The sequence below is a fragment of the Centroberyx affinis genome, unplaced genomic scaffold, assembly GCF_046629955.1.
Source record: "Centroberyx affinis isolate AG114_WGS23_722 - 3 ecotype Tasmania unplaced genomic scaffold, CSIRO-AGI_Caff_v1 ptg002042l_1, whole genome shotgun sequence".
Lineage (NCBI taxonomy): Eukaryota > Metazoa > Chordata > Actinopteri > Beryciformes > Berycidae > Centroberyx > Centroberyx affinis.
Window position 1 is genome coordinate 76,710 of NW_027280377.1, and position 20,967 is coordinate 97,676.

The window sequence follows — 20,967 nt, forward strand, 5'->3', positions numbered from 1 at the left end:
CAGTTTCTATAGATCTAACAAATTTGTATTGTGCACAAAGTCAAAGGAAAGGAGAGAGAGAGACAGAAGAAAGAAAGGAAAGTGAGAGTGAGGAAGAAAGGGAGAGAGGAAGAAAGGGGTGGAAGAGAGGAAGAATGCATAAAAAGAGGGGAGTGAGAAGAACAACAGAACTGACAGGAGAAGGAAGACAGGAAAGATAGGAAGAAAGGGAGATGAGAAGGGAAGAGAGGAGGTAGAGAGGGGTAGAAGGTGAATGTAGCTCTATTCTCTTCTGCCGCAACCGACCGGGCGACGAGAGGAGGGCAGGGGGGAGGGGGGCAGACTGCCGTGGAGCTCGAGGCTTGGCGCGGGACGTTTCTGGTCTCGAGCACCGCGGATTTACTCCTGCTGGCACGCGCATAATAACAGAAATGAATATGGAATGATAACGACCGACAGCGCGAGATGGGCAGGCGGTGAGATCAGCTTTAACTTCCCCCGGTGGCGGCTCCGCTTCGACATGGTAGGACAAAACCTGTTCCGGTATAATAATGTAGTAGTGGGTCCGTTCCTACCGGTGTGTGGTTCAGTGTTTTCCAAAAAAGACGCAATGCGAGGAGCAGAATGGTAGCTACGCAGTTTAAAGTGGAGCAGAAAGCGGCGGTAGTTGCCTCCATTTCCCCCACTGTTAGCCAACCTCTCTATCTCTTCTCTCTCCTTTTTTCCCCTCTCCGTCTTGTCCGAACAGCTCGCGCTGTAGTCCGGTACGTTCAGTTCTCTTTTGTATGGTGAGAATGTCTTGCCAAACTATTAAAAATGTGACATATGAATGCTCCCGTGCTTACTGGCCGGGGTTCACGCCTGGTAGAACATGACTTGAGAGCTATTTGGAATTATCGGGGTCCAGCCTTAAATTCGGCATACAACCAATACACGAAGCATCACTTATTTCAATAAAATTTCAACTTTTAGAATTGGTTCGCCTGTTATTCTCATAGTCGTCTTCCGCCAAAACACACCATGGAGGGCGGAAGCGAGCAGTGTGATTGTAAAAGTTGAGATTTCATTGCAATTAAGCGCAGTTTTGGTGGATTATATTTATGCCGAATTTACCAGAAGACTCCACTGATTTGCAAAAGGTCTTATGTCATCACCTAGGAGGTGTGTGCGTTTGTCAGTTAACGGGGCAAGATTAAACTGCCAGAGTTTTGAATGGAATTTGGAGTGACGTTCCCTCCGTACAAGGGAACGGGACGTACTGGGGCTACTCGCCCTCTGCCACACAGCCAAACGCCGTTTCTGTACCCTGGAGGCGCGTGAGGAGGCAGACAACCCGTTAACGTGCCTTCGGTGTGTCTGTCAGCGCGTGCAGTGGCGGGTGAAAGTTGTTCAGTTTTTTTGGCTTTGTGGTGAGCGCGTGCAGCAGCAGGCCCGTCTGCCCTCGTTCCGCTCCGTTCGTCACGCGGGACGGCGGAAGGCCAAGTTGAACTTCAGCTCGAGCCTCCGTTTCCCGGTGTGTGTGTGTGTGTGTGTGTGTGTGTTTGTTGTCAGTCAGCAGAAAATGGCCGCAGTTGGAGCCAGCGGGCTGAGTTAGAATGGCAGGCCGACAGAGGGCCTCCTGACCCGGGATACTACCGGAGCAGAGATCCGTTAGGATAAATACAGAGCTGCAGCTGGCTGAGACAGTCTTCCTGTAACTACAGTCCTATTGGAAACACTCACTGGAAGAGTCCAGATCAAGTTCTGCAATGAGCCACATGACATCAGCTGGGATAAGACAAATCTGGACTAATGTCTAATGTTGCTCCTCTACCAACATCAGCTCAATTAGATAAGACATAGGCCTAACACAGATAAAACTAGACTATAGATAGACTGTATTACATTCATTTCAGGAATATTGTGGAGGCTAAACCCTCCTAAACTCAGTTTACACACCCTTTTGGGCTTAAATAAATCTTTATTAGGCATATTTAAATTCAACTGTAGGTTATATGAGGATAGAATCTTTTTGTGATGAAGTATAAATTAACATTTTATGAAAATACAACTAGTTTTTGTTTCTATTGGTGGTTATTTGCCTTATGATGATCACTGATGGGTCGTAGTTTACCCACATTTGTAACACAACAGGACTGACAAAATCATAGCGGGGAAGTAAGATAAGAAATTATGTTGTAATCACATCTTTACAATCAAGTAACGCAGCTTGTAACTTTGTTTTCCTGTACAGTTCTTCTTCTTATTATTATCTTGTTATTATTATTAATAGTAGTAGTTGTAGTAGTACTAGTAGTAGTAGTAATAGTAGTAGTACTATAATGCTGATCCTGTTGTATGATCATAGGAGACTTAGACATTTTCAAGCCATCAATAATTTGGTATACCATGGAAATTAGTGGTAGCCAGGCCAGGCCATATTAGCTATAGTCTAACAATGATTATAATAAACTTTATAATTATATAAAAGGCTGTATGATAATAACAACGATGCATGGTTACTGTAAAAGGATGTCATTTTCACCATAACAGGAGTAAGTGCAGTTTGGGACAACATTTTATGTTTCAACAAAACAGTTGCTAAAGATATGTTATCAGTAAGGGGTGGCTGACACGGCTGGATAGAATGGTATGAAAAAATCTTTATGGATAGTAGGTTATCTGATTATAGGATACCTACCAATGATGGGTATAAATACCCTGATACATATCCTACCTTAAAATAAGGTAGTGCAGGGTCAACAGCAGTTTTTGGCTCTAAAACCCAGTGCTGTGGAAAGAAAACACCATACTGTGTGTGTGTGTGTGCTGGCGAACTGTACTATATATGTTTCTCTGCGAATGTCTGTGACCTTGTCGGATGTTTTTGGATGTATTGTGCTCTCTGTCTGTGTGTAAATGAGTTTTGCCTTGAGGCTAGAGAACTCTCATTCATACCCTTCCTCCCTTGGAAATGCTGGCTAATATCTAGCCCCATTACGTCCCCTCTCTCTTGGATGGAGAGAACGTCATTCCAAATAGTCGGGCAGTTAAATGCTGCCTTGCTTGTCGGCAAAGGAACATACCCGAAAGAACATGACTTAAGCCATTTTCGGAATCATATCGTCCTGTAATAAATTCGGTATGTAGATAATCAACGAAGCAGCTGATTTATTCTAATAACTGTCAACTTTTAAGAGCAGTTCATAGTCCTCTTCATAGTTCACCACTGTGTGTTTTGTGTGGAAGAAGATTATGGGAATAACGGGCGAACCGATACTAAATGTAGAAATGGTATCTAAATAAGCGCTGATTTGTGTATTGGACGTATGCCGAATTGAAGAGTAGATCCTAATATTTTGTGAAACTATGAAGTGATGTTCTGCGAAGTGTGTATGTTTGCCGATAAGCAAAGTTATGTTAAATTGTCAGATTTGTGGAGGAGCTTGGCCTCGCGTCTTACCATACAGAGAACGGACGTATCGGAACTATTAACACATTACTTGGGCTACACTGTGAGGCATCATAAGTGCAATCGATGGGTATTATGCGCCCCTAGAAATTTCGCAAAGCTATGTAGGCTATTAAGTCCATAGCATATTGTATAGGCTAATACTGTGGACAGAGTAAAGATGTGATGTAGTAAAGATGGTCCTGTGATGCATTGATAAATAATGTGATAGTGTGCGTGTTATAAGGCCAGTTTGGGGAGTCAGAGTCCAGCAGCTGCTGCGGCTTTAAGCCTGTTGTTTGGGATGGGCTGTATTCATAACGTCATTCCAGCCCTCTCTTTCTTTTATTCCTCGCCTCCCTCCTCTCCTTCCTTCTCTAAATGACACAGGCGGCCTGGCTCCGTTACACCTCCGGCCATATTCTCCTCAAATTATTATAAAGTTTCTCTCTGTGTGTTTTTTTTTCCTCTGCGGGGGATTTTTCCTCGGTCTCAACTTTTCTGGCGTGTCATCATTTCTGGAGTTAACGCAGTAGAGTCATCCGAGGCGACCGGAGCTCTCTCATATCTAGATTTCTCAAAAACCCAGTTAAACGACCCAGGAAATCCAGGCGGGTTCTTTCTAACCCGGAGATATCGCTGCTGAACAGGAGCAGTGGAGAAGAGCTCTGTTTAATTCTGACAAAACCACTGAAGACACTATGGAAATGTAATTTTTTCCAGCCCAGGGATGTTTGTGCTAAAGTAAAGCCTGGTTCGACTCGGCTCTTTCTCGTCAATATGATGTTTTCTCCTCTCCCTCTGTCTCAGGTAAAACTATACTGTGCATCTCTGTGACTGTTGTTTTATTTGACTGGCACTGTCAGAGGATAGCCTATACCTTACATAGGAATCAATTTATGTTGTAGTAAAATGTTTATTCATGACATAGAGTTGAGTTGAATTTATTAGTGGATAGGATTGGACAATGCAGTTTCTACATAAGTAGTAAAATTTCAACAATTAGCAGTTGCAGTCATTGTACAGTGTAGGACAGGCCAGGATGTGAATCATAGATTCATGTAATGAACAGGTAACCAGAGTGAAGAGGTGCAGATTTGAATCATAGTATCCATGACTGTTCAAGGCCTGTTGGGCAGTGAGGGGCTTGAAGTAACACAGATTGTGCGGGTTGACAGTTGGAACTGGTTAAAGGAGTGTTTGAATCATAGACACTGCATTGCATTATATGTCAGTCAGCTTGTCTGCTTCTTTGCTTGTGTGTGTGTTTTGTGTTGGGAAATATTTCCATGGTCAGCAGCCCAAATAGAGAGAGAATTTCTCATTTTGTTAACATGTAAATAATGCAATAGATAAAGTCAACCTATAATTTCTTCATTTTCTGCTGTGGGGAGCCAACAGAAAGCCTCTAATAGAGCTGTAAAGGTTCACCCAGCTGACAGGAAACAGAATTGACATTCCATGAAATTCCATGAAATTCCACTTCTAAGAGAGGTTGTCTTGACATTATGAATCAAATCAAATGTATGTATTACAATTACACGTTATGCATCAAATACCACCTGAAAGGTAACACATTTTATGATATTCAGTATTGTAGTAGTAACACTAACTAACACTTGTAGTAACACTAACAAAACATGTAATTTCACAGAATTTCAATGATTTAAATTCAACATCATGAAATTCTAATTCAATTCCAATTCTGTTTTCTGAACTTTTTTCCAAATTCCAATTCCTCAGCTGAATTGCAGTTGAGTTCATTCATGAATTGACCCCAACCTTGCACTGGGTATACTATGTCATGTGTGTGTCTATATTACTAACTGTATTGAACGAAGGCTTCTTGGCTCTGAATGTAGTCTCGCACCTTGTCGCTTGCCACATTTATTATAACATACTGCCACTTATGACATATGCAGACCTACCAGCAATCGGCGTGTGACCCACTTTAAGTCCCAAACCATAGTTTAAACAACCAGGAGTTTGTCAGTGTTGAGCCAATGGGGCATCTCAGCTTTATTATTTAGGATACAGTGGAGAGAAACAGGGGACATGGGAGTAAGAGGCGTGGATCAGGGTTCGACCAATAGGTGTTTTTAAAAGCCAGTACTGATATTTTTAGACTGAAGCTGCAGATTTTTCCGTCGATATTCATTATCTTTAAATTTGACAAAACAAACTTACAAAACATGCCAAGTATTCAGCATTTCTCCCAGGATTTTTTTTTTGTCAGGGTGGTAAAGCCTCTGAAACAGAACTTAGACCATGGAACGTTAACTCTCCATTGAAAACCAGGATACTACTACTACTAGGTACTATTACTGTACTGCTGCTGCTGTTATCACTACTAGTACTACTACTACTACTACTACTACTATTGCTATTACTACATAATATCAGACTGGACCAGATCCCATTTTAATAAAAGGATAATATTGGGCTGATATATATACAAACTGATACCTTAGTCTACCCCCAGCATGGATAATCTGCAATAAAGATGGTGTTGCCAGGTTTGAGGCCAGATCTCAGCGTTCATAATATCTACACTCTGCTAACTGAATCAGGAATATACCACAACTACATCAAATACCAACCTCATCACTTCATTATATAACTTGCTTATTTTCCATCCACAGTCAAATACCCTTTTTTTTTAATCTAATGAAATAAATATTTACAGTGGGTGTCAAAAGTCTACAAACCTTTCAAATGTGCCTTGAAGCCAGAAATGCAAACCCATTAAATCAGACTTTTTCACTTTCATTTGGACAATGTAAATCAAGCGAAAAACAAAAGACTAATCATTTCCTACATGGAAAATGAAAGCACCTTGCTTGCCTTATAGCTGGGGGTTGGAACTGTGTTCCAGTTAACTAATCACATTCCAAAGCACAAAGCTGATTTGCTTGAGTGTTTCTAATTAGATCAATTAAAACCAGGATTTGACTGAAGGTTTCTGTGTTGTATATACTTTCTGTGTGGAGTTTGCATGTTCTCCCCCAGTGCTTGCGAGGGTTTTCCCCAGTTTCCAGATATGCATTCAGGTGAATTGAACTCTAAATTGTATGATATCACAACATAATTATAATGACTGTTGCTTATTACTTATTAAGGGGTGAAACATGTTAACTGCTGATGCAACAATAATAATATCGATTAATAATGTAATAACTTGTAGGAATCATGAAAAACATCATGGGCATGCATGTGCATGTTGCAAGCTACAAATGGGCTTTTATTTTATTACTCTACTCTGCAAAAAAGAACAGGTTAAATGAGAATTTCATCTTTAAACATGACAACGGTCTGAAGCACACAGCCAAATCAACAATGGAATGGCTGAAAAAAGGAAGATTAATATCCTGGAATGGCCCAGTCAGAGCCCAGACCTCAATCCTATAGAAAATCTGTGGACTGACCTAAAGAGGAGTGTATATTGGAGCTCCCCCTGCAATTAGAGTGAATGTAATCTTTTCTGCAAATGAGAGAAAATTCCTGAATCCAGATGTGCTAAGTTGGTAGAGACATTTCCAAACAGACTTACTGCTGTCATTAAAGCTAATGGAAGGGTGTGCACACTTACACAACCCAGGTGTTTTGGTTTTCCATTTTAATATATTGTCAGAAATGAGTAGCCTTATTGTTGGTTTTGCTGGTTACTGTAACAAAAACTGTTAAAAAAAAAAAGCCTCTGATGAAATGGGTTTTCATTAAAGGCCTCAAGGCTATAAAAACAAGAAAATTTGAAAGGCTGTGTAGACTTGTGAAATCCACTGTACATTTCTAAATACAACTGAAATGATTATGAGGGTTATGTTCGTTACTCAAATCCCATGTTGCCTTTTTGTTTGAGGCGACACTTGCTGCCAGTGTTCCTCCATGTTCCTTTAGTATCCAGATTGAAATAACCAACCTCACATTTTTCATTCATTTCAGCTAAATATCAGGTAACTGCACTCATAGAAAGGATGTATCATTTTCAACACATCAGTGTGGGTAGTTTCATACAGTGGTTCTCAACCCGGGGGTCAGGACCTCCCAGGGGGTTGTGAGATAATTTTGGAGGGTCGCAAGATTTTTAATCGTGTAGGGAGAAAACATATTGCTACTATACAAATTTATTATCGGGTCTATTTTTTCTCAAGTTGTTGCTTTTTTCTTGTGAAATACTGATTCGTTTTCAGCTAGGCCTCTTCTGATAATCCAATGAAAACAACCTGAAAAGGGAAACCATCCTTGAAGAATATGTGCTGCTATTGACGTGTGTTGAAAAGTAACTTAAGATATAGTTTTGTCTCCAAACTACATTAATGTTTGTCCCTTTTAAGAACTGACAAATTGATTTGGACTGACCTTATAAAATAGAATAATTTCCATTCTGTTAGGGTCACATTAAACTCCCCACTGGTAGTCAGAAGTGGACGCTGCACCCGGAGGTCTTGAATTGGCTGCTGATCTGAGGCATTTTAGGTCTAGTATGCTCCAGTCATTCTTAATGCCATTTTGACTGGTGTTACAGCCACACCAGGCACCATTGCATGTTGGCGCCCCCAAATGGCAGCGAGCTGTTTGAATTTTGAGGACTTCATCACCCAGAAATCCTGTAAGGTGATGTCAGTAAACTAAATATCTTTGTCTTCTGCCATGTTAATGTCATATCTCTGATATGAGAAGTGGAAGCACGTGGTGACATCTCATTGAACTCGGAAGCACTCAAGCGTTAAAATCACTGGAATGCCCAACGTCCAAAATCATTTTGACTTATCAATTTAAAATCAACCATAAACAAACTGCAGCAGATTTTGCTCGCTTTTCATATGTACAGTTTATTGTATTACTGTGAATATAACTGATAATTTCTATTGGACTGCTGACATAAGTGGTTTCGCTGCCGTTTGCTGCCTGTGTTGATACACTTCTGCAATTTGTGACACCAAGTGAGCCTACATACAAATTATTTAAATGTTTTTTTTCCTAGTTGGCAGCTCATATTTACAGTAAATCCAACATAACATGAATGTGGTATTAGTGTCTGGCGGGGGTGCAAAACAGCAACACAGACATATGTATGGTCACACACAACGCACTCAATGAGTCATAATAACAGAAAATAATACTAATAAAGTGCAAGATACAGTGCAGTCTACACAGTGCAGTAGTGTGAGTGCATTAGTCCAGCTATTTGTTATTGAGCATATGAATGGCTTGGGGGAAGAAGCTGTCCTTAAAGCTTAAAGGATAAGTCTGGTGTTTTTTAATGCATTGCTTACCATCAACAAATCCTATGAAAATAACAAAATCAGCAATGATTTTGTTTTGCCAAATCTCGTCCATGTAGCCGGTGCCCAACACAGCCATGTCCCAGCAGCCATAGAACTCCATTGTATTAAAAAAAGGATTAAAAACATGTCACAGAGCCATGCTGCTGCTCTGGGCAACATATTTCATCATCACAATGCACCGGGCCGGCCGACTTTTTCCTCAAACAACTTAATAAGCCGGCTGTAAACACTTCGCGATCTCAGGAAAGTAGTTCCGTAGCACCGAAAATAGTTCCCGGTGTAATGAAGAATTTGTTCCCATTTGAATTTGATTTGGTAATAACTACACTAACTAACAGTCTGACTTTTCGTGGTAACAGTTAGCGATTTTTAAAATGTAAACTATGTCTTTGTGAGCTGTATTTCAAGATTTTTAGCTTACAATTGGAGCCAATTACTTTACCGGGTTGATGGCTAAAAACGGTACGTGGGAAGTCAGAAAGTAACGGGAGCAGAGCAAACACATTGTTGATTTTGTTATTTTCATAGGATTTGTTGACAGTGAGCAATGCATTAAAAAACACCAGCCTTATCCTTTAAGGTCCTTGTTTGTACGCTGCAGTACCGCTTGCTTGATGGCAGGTGTGTGCAGGGTGGGAGGAATCCTTGATGATGTTTGTCTTGCTCAGGCAACGACTGTGGTAGATGTCAATGGGTGGAAGAACAGAGTTTTTAAGTTATTGAGCAGTTTTGACAATCTTTTGTATAGCCTTACGTTCTTTCTCTTTTAGCTTGTCCATACCAAACTAATGCAACCTGTTAAGGTGCTTTCAACAGTGCACCGGTAGAAGTTAGTGAGAATGGTTTCAGCCTCTTGAGAAACTGGAGGCGCTGTAGTACTTTTGTGATTTGTCGATCACTGGACAGGCGACCTGTCACTCACTAGGGAAACAACCCTGTATTATATCCGCGATATCCTGTTAATAACACAATTATTTTGAAAGGACACACATTAGAAGAATTGGCATACTGAGGCCATAACCTCATGTCGAAAAAATGTATTGACTTTATAATTTTAGCAAGAAGTTGGGTCGTGGTCCCACTGACTTGCATGGAGTAGGGGCGTTAGAGGAATTGCTTCATGCCACCACTTCCCTATTGGCTTCAAAATGAACCTGTGGTTTTGGCCGCTTGGTTTGCCTTCAATGCTGGCGACTGGGTTTCAATTCCCAGCGTTTACGAAGGACATTTCTACCATGAGTCACATTTTAATTTTTAGCTAAGTTTTTCTTATTTAACCATGGCCAAAGCCTATCCCTAACCTTAACCAAGTTGTTTTACTTGCCTAAACCTTCTAAGATTATTTTGTTGGGCATTTTCACCTTTATTAGACAGTTATAAATGGAGAGAGACAGTAAAGATTGGGAGAGAGGGATGACATGTGACAAAGATCTTGGGCCGGATTGGAACCCAGAACGTTGCGTTTACATGGTACATGCCGTAGACCACTGAGCCACCAGCACGCAACCAATTGCCCAAACTTAGCCTAAGCGTTACCCAACCTTTAGCTGAAAATGCCATGTCCAATTTGTGTTATTGTCACAGAAACCAATATGTGGTGGAGGAATGTAATTCATTTCGTGGTGGAGGTACGTAATTCAATACGTGGTAATAATCTGTGTCCACAGCACCTAAATCTGTGTTTCAGAGTTCATGTTCATTTCACGTATTTGTGTGAGATCATGTTGGAAAAAGCTGTTCCTGTGTCACGGCTTTTTACCGATGAATGAAGTGAACAGAGCCAATGTGCGTCCTGATTGGACATTTACACGTCTTCTCCAACAGTTTCAATGCTGGACAGTTGATGTGTACATGGCTGTTGACAGCAGCCTAATGAGGCTACAGACTTTTAGGAGTTTTGAGGAGTCTTGTTTATTGGTGTCAGGAAGTATAAATGGGGACGAGGCTTTAACTGGAGCAGCTCCCTCCAACTTGACATGGGCCAGAATGACTGACAGGAGAGGTGGAGGGGAGAGGGGAGTAGTTGATCAGACTGAAGGCTCTGCTGGTTAATAGAGCCTTTCACATCACATCACATCACATCACATCAGATGTCTGCTCAAGTTTTGCATCAGTTCATCCCAAGCCTCTCAGCTCCAACAGGCTGCATGGTGAGATTCTCTCTATTTTAATAGCTCAGTTCAAACATAGACCACTTCCAGTCAGTCACTTTGCAGTGACTGACTGCACTTGCTTTAGTTCTCATTTGTTGTGTCAAATGAAATATTGTAGATTCACTTTTGATATTTTCTATTTGGTATTATCCATTCATCCATCCATCCATCCATCAATCACTTCTTGCTTTGGGACATTTCAGTAGTGTCTTAGTACAGTGTGTGTGTAACACACAATTATAATATATTGATCGCTGTCAGATGAAAAACTTCTCTCTAAAATGTCAACATTTCAGGAACTAAGAAAAACAGGCTTGTTTTTAGGTTTTGAAAGGGTTTCATAAGCCCAAGGGTTGTAGAATTTTCTCAACCCATAGAGGAACATACAATCCTTCATTTGCAGTTAGAAATATAGCCACAAGTGGCGATTGTCCAATCACACTTTGAAAAGACAGACAGACAAAACATTATGGAAGGAGGTAGACAGAGAGACAGTAGGGGTGGGCGGTATGACGGTGTCATAGTCAACACCATGATATGGATTTTCAATACTGTGGATACCGTGATAAATTGAATAAAATATAAAATAAGGCATTTATACTAGTGACAAATCTGGCAACTTTTTCTGACCAAGGGGAACAGTGTTAATGTGTTGAATCCTAGAGCATTTGGCAATAAACTGGTACGGCTTACCGGTTTGCTCTACTTGCTTTTTCTAATCCAGAGAGGTCTGATGATCACAACGCTTCCCACACACAGTGTTGCCCCCCTCCCTCCGCTGAGAGCGGGGCCTGTAGGTTATATTGATATGCAAAGTAGCATATGATGTCATCTGCCCACTTCTAGCGACTTTTTTTTAATATATACATATATATATTGAGTAAATCGCCGTTAACTCTGTTCTTGTTCCGTCTGCGGTCTGCCCCTTGTGTTGAGCCTATCTACATTTTACATATGGGTAAGTGAGCACAGTTAAATAGTTTTGCTTTTTTTCCAGCCAGCTCAAGTTGTACCGTGAGTAACTTTAATGTAGTGTAACCTAGGATACTAATATGTAGTGTGGTGTGGGCGTGCTGTTGCCTAATAGAAGCTTCTCCTCGGATCCATAGACAACCTCATCTCCAACATATATCTAAGCAACGTTGGTTTTTGTTTATTCATCTATTTTGTTTACTGACATGGTAATAAATGACCACAGTAAGAAAAATCGTGGCATTTATATACATTTATATGGCTAAAATACGGAACAGACGGGTTAGAGTTGCCACGGTGCCATTTTGACACCGGTGTAGTTTCCCTCCTCAACACCGGCCATACCGGTTATACCGCCTGTCGCCACTAGAGGGTTTGTCAAGGATATCATTTAACTGTAATTTGTGTAACTTTATCATTTAATTGTAACCATATTGTTCATCGCACATTGTTCAAGTTTTTCACAATAGCCAAACTTTCTGGAAAATATGACCCTTGCTCCTGGCAGTTTATGACTTGTGACTTGGGACAAGCCTGGGTTTAAACCCAGAATCCTGATGCTTTACCTACAGAGTCAAACTCTGCACTCTGATACTACAGCCTATGATTAACAGTCCTAACCACTTAACCACATACAACTTTATTTTGCTCTCTATTGACGGATGAATCAATACTCAATCACATGGGGTAGAAAATTGCTGCTGCACTGCTCTCTGTGGGTTGAAACTTTAAAGCGTGTTGCACTTTTGGCCACACCCCAATCAGTGATGTCAGGTATTCAGGTAATCAGGTATTTTGTCTTTGACAGATGATGCCAAACAGCTGCTTTGAATTGGCTTTGATTCATTTTCTGCACAATGTGAATTGGTGTTGATTTACTCTTTCAGTAAACATCAAAATGAGCCCTTACACATCATCCTGACAGTATTGTTTGTTAGTTTGCTATTCATGGCTGGCGGTAGGTCTGCCACTTGAACTCACAAGCTTGTGCTCTGAAGACCTGTGCTTAACCACTCCGCCAACTTCCACTTTGGTGTGCCAGAGTGGGGAAACAAAACAAAGGGATATGTCCCACCTATGTTGAAATCCTCAGAAAGAATATTATAACTGTATTAGTGCCCTGCATTAATAAATGTAAACATGGCTTTACTAGGTCATCTTGAGATTACGTACAGGCATCATTTGTCTTTTGTTTGATAAAGATTGATCAAACTATGTTGAACCTGTCACATTGTCAATTTATCAAACTATTGGCGGGACAGTTTGATCTACTGTATGCTCAGTTTTCAAGATAACAATATGATTTTTTGTCTGTTTAGTAATATGTCAATTTTGAAAAATCATGTTTTTTTTCTGTAACTTACAGTTTAGGAGGACAACATTGACTACGTGTACATGCGCACAATAATGTGACTATTGCCAATACTGCAATTAAGGCAATAGTCTGATTAAGCTGTTTACATGATTGCATAAACTGACAACTCCCCAGTATAATCCCGTTTACATGACTGAAGCACTTAGTTCGATTATACAGAGAGAATTGTGGAAATGGGATACAGGCTAGCCATGAAAATAACTTTTTATCAAAAATTTCATCAAAACAACTACAGCCATGATTGTGCTCTACCACATGATATTGTTTGTCACAGCCATATGCCTATCTCTATTGCAATTACAAAATGGCATGATTCAGGCTTTACTATTGAGAAACGTGTTTGAAAGAAGGAGACAAGACAATGCATGCAGTTGTTGCTCCCCTGGCCCGGTGTGTCTGGATGGAGCTGTGTGAACCGCTGTATCCAATGTGTCTCCAGGATGTCACCGTCTCCTGTATTCCTGATGATTTGCACTGTAGAAACTTGGAAGCGGTGGAATAGCCTACCAGTTTGGTTTACACAAAAACACAGAAGTTTGTGTACCTATTTGGCAAGAGCCTGATGCTGGTTATGCGATATTAAATCAAGGTACCCTCATTGGTTGATGTGCGTATTTTGAAATGCGCACCACATTGTCAGACACTGGTAAGAATAACCACCTAATCTAGCTCAGTATGACTACAATTAACTTTCACCTTCACATGGTGAACTAGACACATGCGCAATTTGGTCACAGTCCAAGAAACGTGACTATGGGCTATAGGCTACATGTCCTATTAATGCAATCAAGATCAATCAATCACAACTTGGAGACGTGATTGATGTAGGTGTTGGCATGATTGATGTAGGATCATGTCCAAGTCAAGAAAATGTCATAGAAATCTATGCGGTCAATTATAAGATATAAACATTTGTAGCATTTGTAGCACCCACTAGGTGTAGGCCTAGAACTCAGAATGCCTTTGTGGGTGTGCTCAAGCAGTGTTGCTTCAACATGTGTTTCAAATTTTGGTTTTGTCAATTAGTTATGACCAATTTTGTGTTGGGCTGTGTTCCGTTAAAAGTTCAAAGGTTGATAAAAGCCAAACCATTTGGCCTATCAATTATCTTTATGCAACTTTTATGGAGGATGGTCCCAAGATGGCCCACATTAAGTTTTGTGTGAATGAGATGAATGGCCTAAAAAAAAGTGATTTTTGACAACAGCAATACATAACATTTAATGGGTTGTTAACAAGTGGTAACCCTGAAGCTAATAAGCATTTTTCAAGCTTCCTGTTGTTACTAGCATTTTAGCAGTTGTTGGACAGTCTGCAGTCTCTGGTTGCTCTGATCATGTGTCTCAGTAAAGCAGGGCTCCAGACTAACTTTGTCCACTAGGAGCACTGGTGTGGAAATCTTTAGGAGCACCAGCCAGTCAGTCATCTGTTGCTTCATGAACAGGATTTGTAAACAGTAACTTGATAACTCGGCTTCTGCTGCCCTACAAACCTTAACGGTAACGTTATTACCTTGTGGTATTTAAGTAAAGTTAGTGGAATTAGGTAATTGAACTTAATTTGTGTGGCAATGCTTCAATGCATTTACTTGAACTTAAACTGAACTGAACTGAACACGCGCCGTGGACCTGTACAGGATCAGTGCTTGTTGCAGTATCTCAGCCATGTATTTGTGTGAGCCATTCATGTTGGAAAGTGTATGTCTTTGTCTTTTTCACGCAATCACCTGCTGTTGACTCTTCATCTGATTTGTCCCCCTCCTCAACAAAGTGGTACCAGGAAGGTCTTTTCTTTAAATGAATCGATTGTTCTTTTCATTGTTCATCTCACTCTTACCAACTAGACAAAACTCCCGCACAGTATAGAAATAGGTAGCTCCACACTCTAGTCCCTCTCTCTCTCTCTCTCTCTCTCTCTCTGCTCCTAGTTACAAATTTTAGTCGCACCATCTCTGCTACCATTTAGTCGCAAAATGCAGCTAAATGGTTGCACTCTGGAGCCCAGCAGTAAAGTGATATAATCATCCATGGTGTAAAGTAAATTAACATGGTATGACAGACCTTCTTACCTCAATTAAATGAGAACCCTTGTATTGTTTTAACCCTTGACTTGTACTAGGGCTGGGCGATATGGACCAAAAATCATATCTCGGTATTTTTAAGCTGAATGGCGATACACGATATATCTCTCGGTATTTTCTACGAAGTGGGCTAAATGTTCAGTTGTAAGTCAAAGCCACATGTGAGATGTCACAAGCACTTTTATTAAAACAAGACTGTGATCAAAATAAAATGCAAAGACAGGGTTTCCTTCCCTGTTTTAGAACAGTCTGTTAAGTTCAGAAAATGACATCACTTTACTGTAATGCAGCCTTTAAAACCAGGAAAAGACAACACTTATGCCATATCACGATATTACGATATCCAAAATCTAAGACGATATCTAGTCTCATATCACGATATCGATATAATATCGATATATTGCCCAGCCCTAACTTGTACTTAATATTTGGTATGGAATTTGACTTGTGGCACCTAAAATATTTTCACAGTAGGCTTTACAGTAGTTTCACAGTAGGAAAAAGAATTTACTTTGCCACCAATTTTACTATGGACTTTAAACCTGCAATAAACAATATCAGACTATATAACCAACCCTGAAACTAATTTGTGCTATGTGGAGATTCCACTGAGACATAATCATATTAATCAAAATCCACACAATCCAGCTATGTTGCTGTTTTCACCTCTTTTCTAAAGCATGGGCTACTTAGGGCTACTAAAGCTAGATGAACTATCAAAAACTGAATAAGTGACACCCCTCCAGGATCTAGGCCTAATGGCAGTAGAAATTGAGCTGTTCCTGACAAATTAAGTCATTGAACTGGATCTTTAAATTGCTTGACTTAATTCTTGCTTTGTCAGCCCAGTAATTCAGAACCAGTATGATAAAGGCTGTGATTAATATGACTAAAGCAGGTGAAATACTTTGAATACAACATATCAATATGAAGTGCATATTTTCATAATTTTCTTCATGTAGGCTAGACCTGTTAATGTCTCTCCACTCAGCTTTAACCTTACTGCACTCACATTGCTTTTAGAAAGAGATAATAGACTGCAGGCCTGTGTGTGTGTGTGTGTGTGTGTGTGTGTGTGTGTGCGTGCGCGATTGTGATTGTGTTACTGTTGGCCAGGCAGTGAGCCAGTAGCACTGTTGGCTGTGACCTTAAATTACACCTGAACACTACGGTTGGGAAAATTACTCTCATAATGTAATCTATTACAGATTATAGATTACTCCTGTTTTACCTGTTCAATGAACTTTCTCATCAGATTTTAGCATCTTGTTTTCTGAGGCAGTGTTGAACTCTTGGAGATTACATTACATACCTAATAAAAAGTACAGTAATCCTATTAATCCACCACTCACCATCCCTGACAGTGACTATGTCCAGTGACAGACCGTTGACTGGTCTTCTGGTTTGTAAGCTTAAAGTAATTTTCTTGTATTTATAAAGCTATTTAATTAGGAATGTTTAAAGTAGATATGGTTAATATCTTAATTGAGGGAACAGATTGACAGCTGTAAAATTCTCAAAAATGCATTTATTTTTACTGGCTGCAGAGAGCTTTACATTTGTCCTTTGTTTGTCCTTTAACAGTATTAACCGATTAAATTGTTTTTATGGAGATGATAACGCTTAGTATTTGCTTTACTTGAATGTAAGGAACATTTTTCTATGATGTGCAACCTTAAATTAGGCCAAGAAAAAATTTGCACCTGACAAGAATACCTTGTATTTGAGGCCGTCTGGAATACCTTTCCCTGTGAAAAAAAAAATCCAGCCTCTTGGAAATTACAGTGATCAGTACTGCATATATACATTCTTAGCACAGTTAAACTGTGCAGTGAAATGTATGTGAAATTTGGAAAAGCCATTGTAATGTGCTATTAGTTGAGTAGCCCGCTCACCTTTGTAGTTAATTTTCTAAGGTAAAACTTTGGATTAATCAATGGTCATTGTCAGTATGTTCATAATTGTTTGTCTTTACTTTAGATTATTATTTATTAAACCAGACGCCTTAACTTTTCACACAAGTATTTTATCGTCGTATTTACAAAACATTTGCTGGTTGCAGTTGGAACTTTTACGTTCACTTACATGCACTGAGCAACCCTGTTGCTATCGACCAGCTGACAGAATGTCTGTAGTGCGGATTCTTAATCATTTTTCCATCATTCCAGCTAATTCTTTAGGAATAGTGACACTGGCTCACTGGCTTGCATTATGTAAATATTCAAACCAATTAGAACAACGAATCATATGATGTAGACACAGTGCGCCACTAGGTTAGCTGGCAAACAATGTTACGTAGCTTAGCACATGAGAGCAATGTTTACCATTTGTATGTGATGTGAAGGTCATCCACAGCGATCCCAATCAGATTTTCTTAATACAATATAGATGCGCGCATGTTCCCCCATTTATCATTCTGCAACCAAGATTCTAGGCTTGTTTTTCCATTCACAGTGTATAACCAAGCTACCCCTGTGGTCGGAGAATGAATAACAACGTTTCACCCAAAAACAAAAATCCACTGCTGTAATTTGGCAGCATTTCGGATATCGACCTAATGAAAAAGGAGAGCCAGCGAATTTAGATGAAGTGGTGTGCAAGATGAAAAACGTCACAACTTGAGATGGAAACACTAACTTTAATTTAACTTTAATTTAACGCAAAGTAAAGTAACGTTCAGTGGCCTCCAGTCAAGTGGAGGCCATTTAGAGTTAATTATTCATCAGACTTCTTGATGTTAGCCATTGAAATTAAAATCTAATATCTCCCATTGACAATGAGGTCACCAACCTAGCTCAGTATTTTAAGACCCTGTCCGGCAATATAGGCTGATCTTCATAAAATGATTGACGCAAATATGGACAATATGTGTATCCTACGCCACCCCCCCCCTTTTTTTCTCTATAGCATGGTATCCTTATCTATAAAAGACTGTATCTAAGTAAACATTAAGTTGTCGCTGTTTTAGCAAGACTACTATGATCTCTACTCACTTAAAAACCTGTATACTTTGACATGGTTACTATATATTGTAATTTGTTTAAATCTTCTATAGGAAACAGTTGATGATGGTGGTGGTGACGATGATGATGACGATTATGATCATCATCATTGTGAATGATGAGGATGATGCAAATAGATAGAGTGAGCTTGATTTAGTGCTGGCTTCAGCCACAAAGAAGACATCAGTTGTGCTTTTATGTTCCTCACTGTTACCTTGTTATCCTTGAGGCTACTGCTACTCTTGCTGCTGTTCAGCCAACCATTGAGCTGGGCTATGTCCTCCCCCTGATCTATTTACTTATTTATTTTGTTGATCTATGCTTCAGGCCTGGATTGTAGCCTTGCTTACCTTTTCACAAATTGTATTGGAATGCTTGTCAAATTGCTGTACACTAGCACTTGGTTTGCAGGGTGCTCTGCCCAAACCGGTGAGGGATCATTCAAAAGTCTAAACCAAATTCAAAATCAAAATCTAATTCAAATCAGCTTTATTGGCATGACAGGAAAGAGTCATATGTTGCAAAGCAATACAGTGCTTCAATTGTAATAACATTGCAAATATTAACCAATAGTCTAAACCAGTGATTCTCAACCTTTTTCATATCCCCTAAGGACCCCTAATTTAGTCCACATTAGAGCCACAGACCCCCATTTGGACAGTCCACCACTCGGACCCAAATCTGAGAATATTTTTATTGTTAGATATGATTTTGTCCAGAATTCCATGACTATCTGTATTGTAGGTAGAAACTATAGTATGATCAAAACAGTCATTCTTTCTCTAATTGTGTTAACTTCTTGTAAATGGAGTTTAACGATTCATCAATTTACTGGGGACCCCCTGGGACCCCCCTCAAGGACCACTGGTGGTCCCCGGACCCCACGTTGAGAACCACTGGTCTAAACCAATGCAATATCAGTCAGGGAGAGAAAGGCAGTTTTATTTGATGGGAGGGGTGGAGGGGCAAGATTGCTCAAAAATCTGTGACGGTTTTATTGGTTGAAATTTATATTTACACCTACTGGTGCAGCATGAGGTCACCATTAAAGATACTCCAGAAAGTAAAAGTAATTGGAGTTCATTTCATGGGGACTTTAATTGTAAGCTTCCGCCTTCCGCCCTCTTTTATTATTCCACCCCTATTTATTAGGGGTCCAAGCACGTAGTGCTGGAACTGCCGGACAGGGTGAAAGTAATTTCTTATTCTTGTGCCACAAACAAAATAAAAGGTGTCTCAATTGCTATCAAAAAGAAATTAAATACCATAATTGGAGTAGTTGTAGGGGGTGGTGAAGGGAAGCATTGCTAAACAACAGTGACGCTCAGTGACATTAAATACTGCATTTCCTCGTTCAGTTCGGTTGACTAGTTCGGAACTCTGAGGTTTGGATAAATGGGTTTTACTGTAATTAATAAATATATACATATATTTATTATTGTATAAATATTAGTAAAAAATATTTGCTTTTTTTTTTTTTTTTTTTTTTACATTTTCTTGCATCTTTTCTGTGTCGTTCAGCTTGTCGATCAGGAGGGGTGGAAGGTGACTGGCCGAGTACTGATCCATCATTTTTGTCTTGAGTTGATTTCTTTAGGAGAATTCAAATCAGTGTTAAAAGACTTGGAGGAAAACTTGATCGGTCAGTGTCTGTTTTAAATGTATGTGTGTGTGTTAACTGTTGTTCCTGTTATGCTGTTATGTTGTCCTTGTATGTAACTTTGTGCTGTTGTTCAATGCTGCCCTCTTGGCCAGGTCGCTCTTGTAAAAGAGATTTCCTTTTAATCTCAATGAGATATTACCTGGTTAAATAAAGGTTAAATAAAAATAAATAAATAAAAATAAATTAAATGAAGTGTTTACTTTTCAACACTTTGTGAAAGCACAAATCAATCCAGTGTGCGGTCACATCAGGAGTGGCATGGGGCTGACGTCTGAAATCCAAATTTCTCACATCTTTCAGTCAATCCAAAGGCATCTTTACAAAGAGAATGTATAATGGCATAAAGCTGAATCTGTCCTGGCTAAAAATTCTGTGTAATGTAAGTTGTGGCAAACAGTCACTTGCCTTATTTAGGTTAATGGAGACTTTGTTTCAATTCAAGCATTTTAGTTAGCAAAACTGTTAACAGTAACATCTTGAATCTACCGGATGTATAAATGGCCTAGTTTTAAAATATCAAACAACAATCATCCATGAGATACAGTGGTTCCCGCAGATCCCCCTCCCACAGTGTAAAGATGATTGCACCAGGTAAAAGATGGATAAAGGACGCTTGTGGAAATGTATTATTATTATTAATTCTATCGCGACTCTACTCTTGCATTTTACACTGGGCCAGCTGTCTAAAGATGGTTCAAAAGAGGCGTTCACATACCTTGTTGTGCAGTCGCTCCAAATGCTCCATTAAACCGCCACCACCAAGAGGGGCTGGTCATCCAGGGCAATAAATTCAATAATCCTCTCTCTCCTTTTTTCTGCTGTTGTGGTGTAATTTATCTTGTTTTTCAGTGCATCTTCTAATGTTTGCTGCCTGGGCGCAGACTTCTCTCAAGCTACTATCTGTGAGAACTTGTACCCCTTCAAATGTTGTTTCTTCAAGTGCCTGGTTAAATTAGTAGTAATGAAGCTATAGCTAAAGAAGCTCTCTCTTTCTTTCTCTCTCTCTCTCTCTCTCTCTCTGTCTC

At 39.8% G+C, this 20,967-nt stretch overlaps 1 protein-coding gene across 1 annotated transcript in view; it reads left to right on the forward strand.

Annotated features, from left to right (window-relative positions):
• Positions 1 to 399: 399 nt before the first annotated feature.
• LOC139654104 (nuclear factor 1 C-type-like) overlaps positions 400 to 20,967 on the forward strand; it is a gene marked incomplete at its 3' end in the record, with an annotated part of 91,049 nt that continues 70,481 nt past the window's right edge. Inside the window, exon 1 of the mRNA XM_071531140.1 lies at positions 400 to 502. Coding sequence (XP_071387241.1) covers positions 422 to 502 — 81 coding nt within the window. The remainder of the gene's footprint in view (positions 503 to 20,967) is intronic.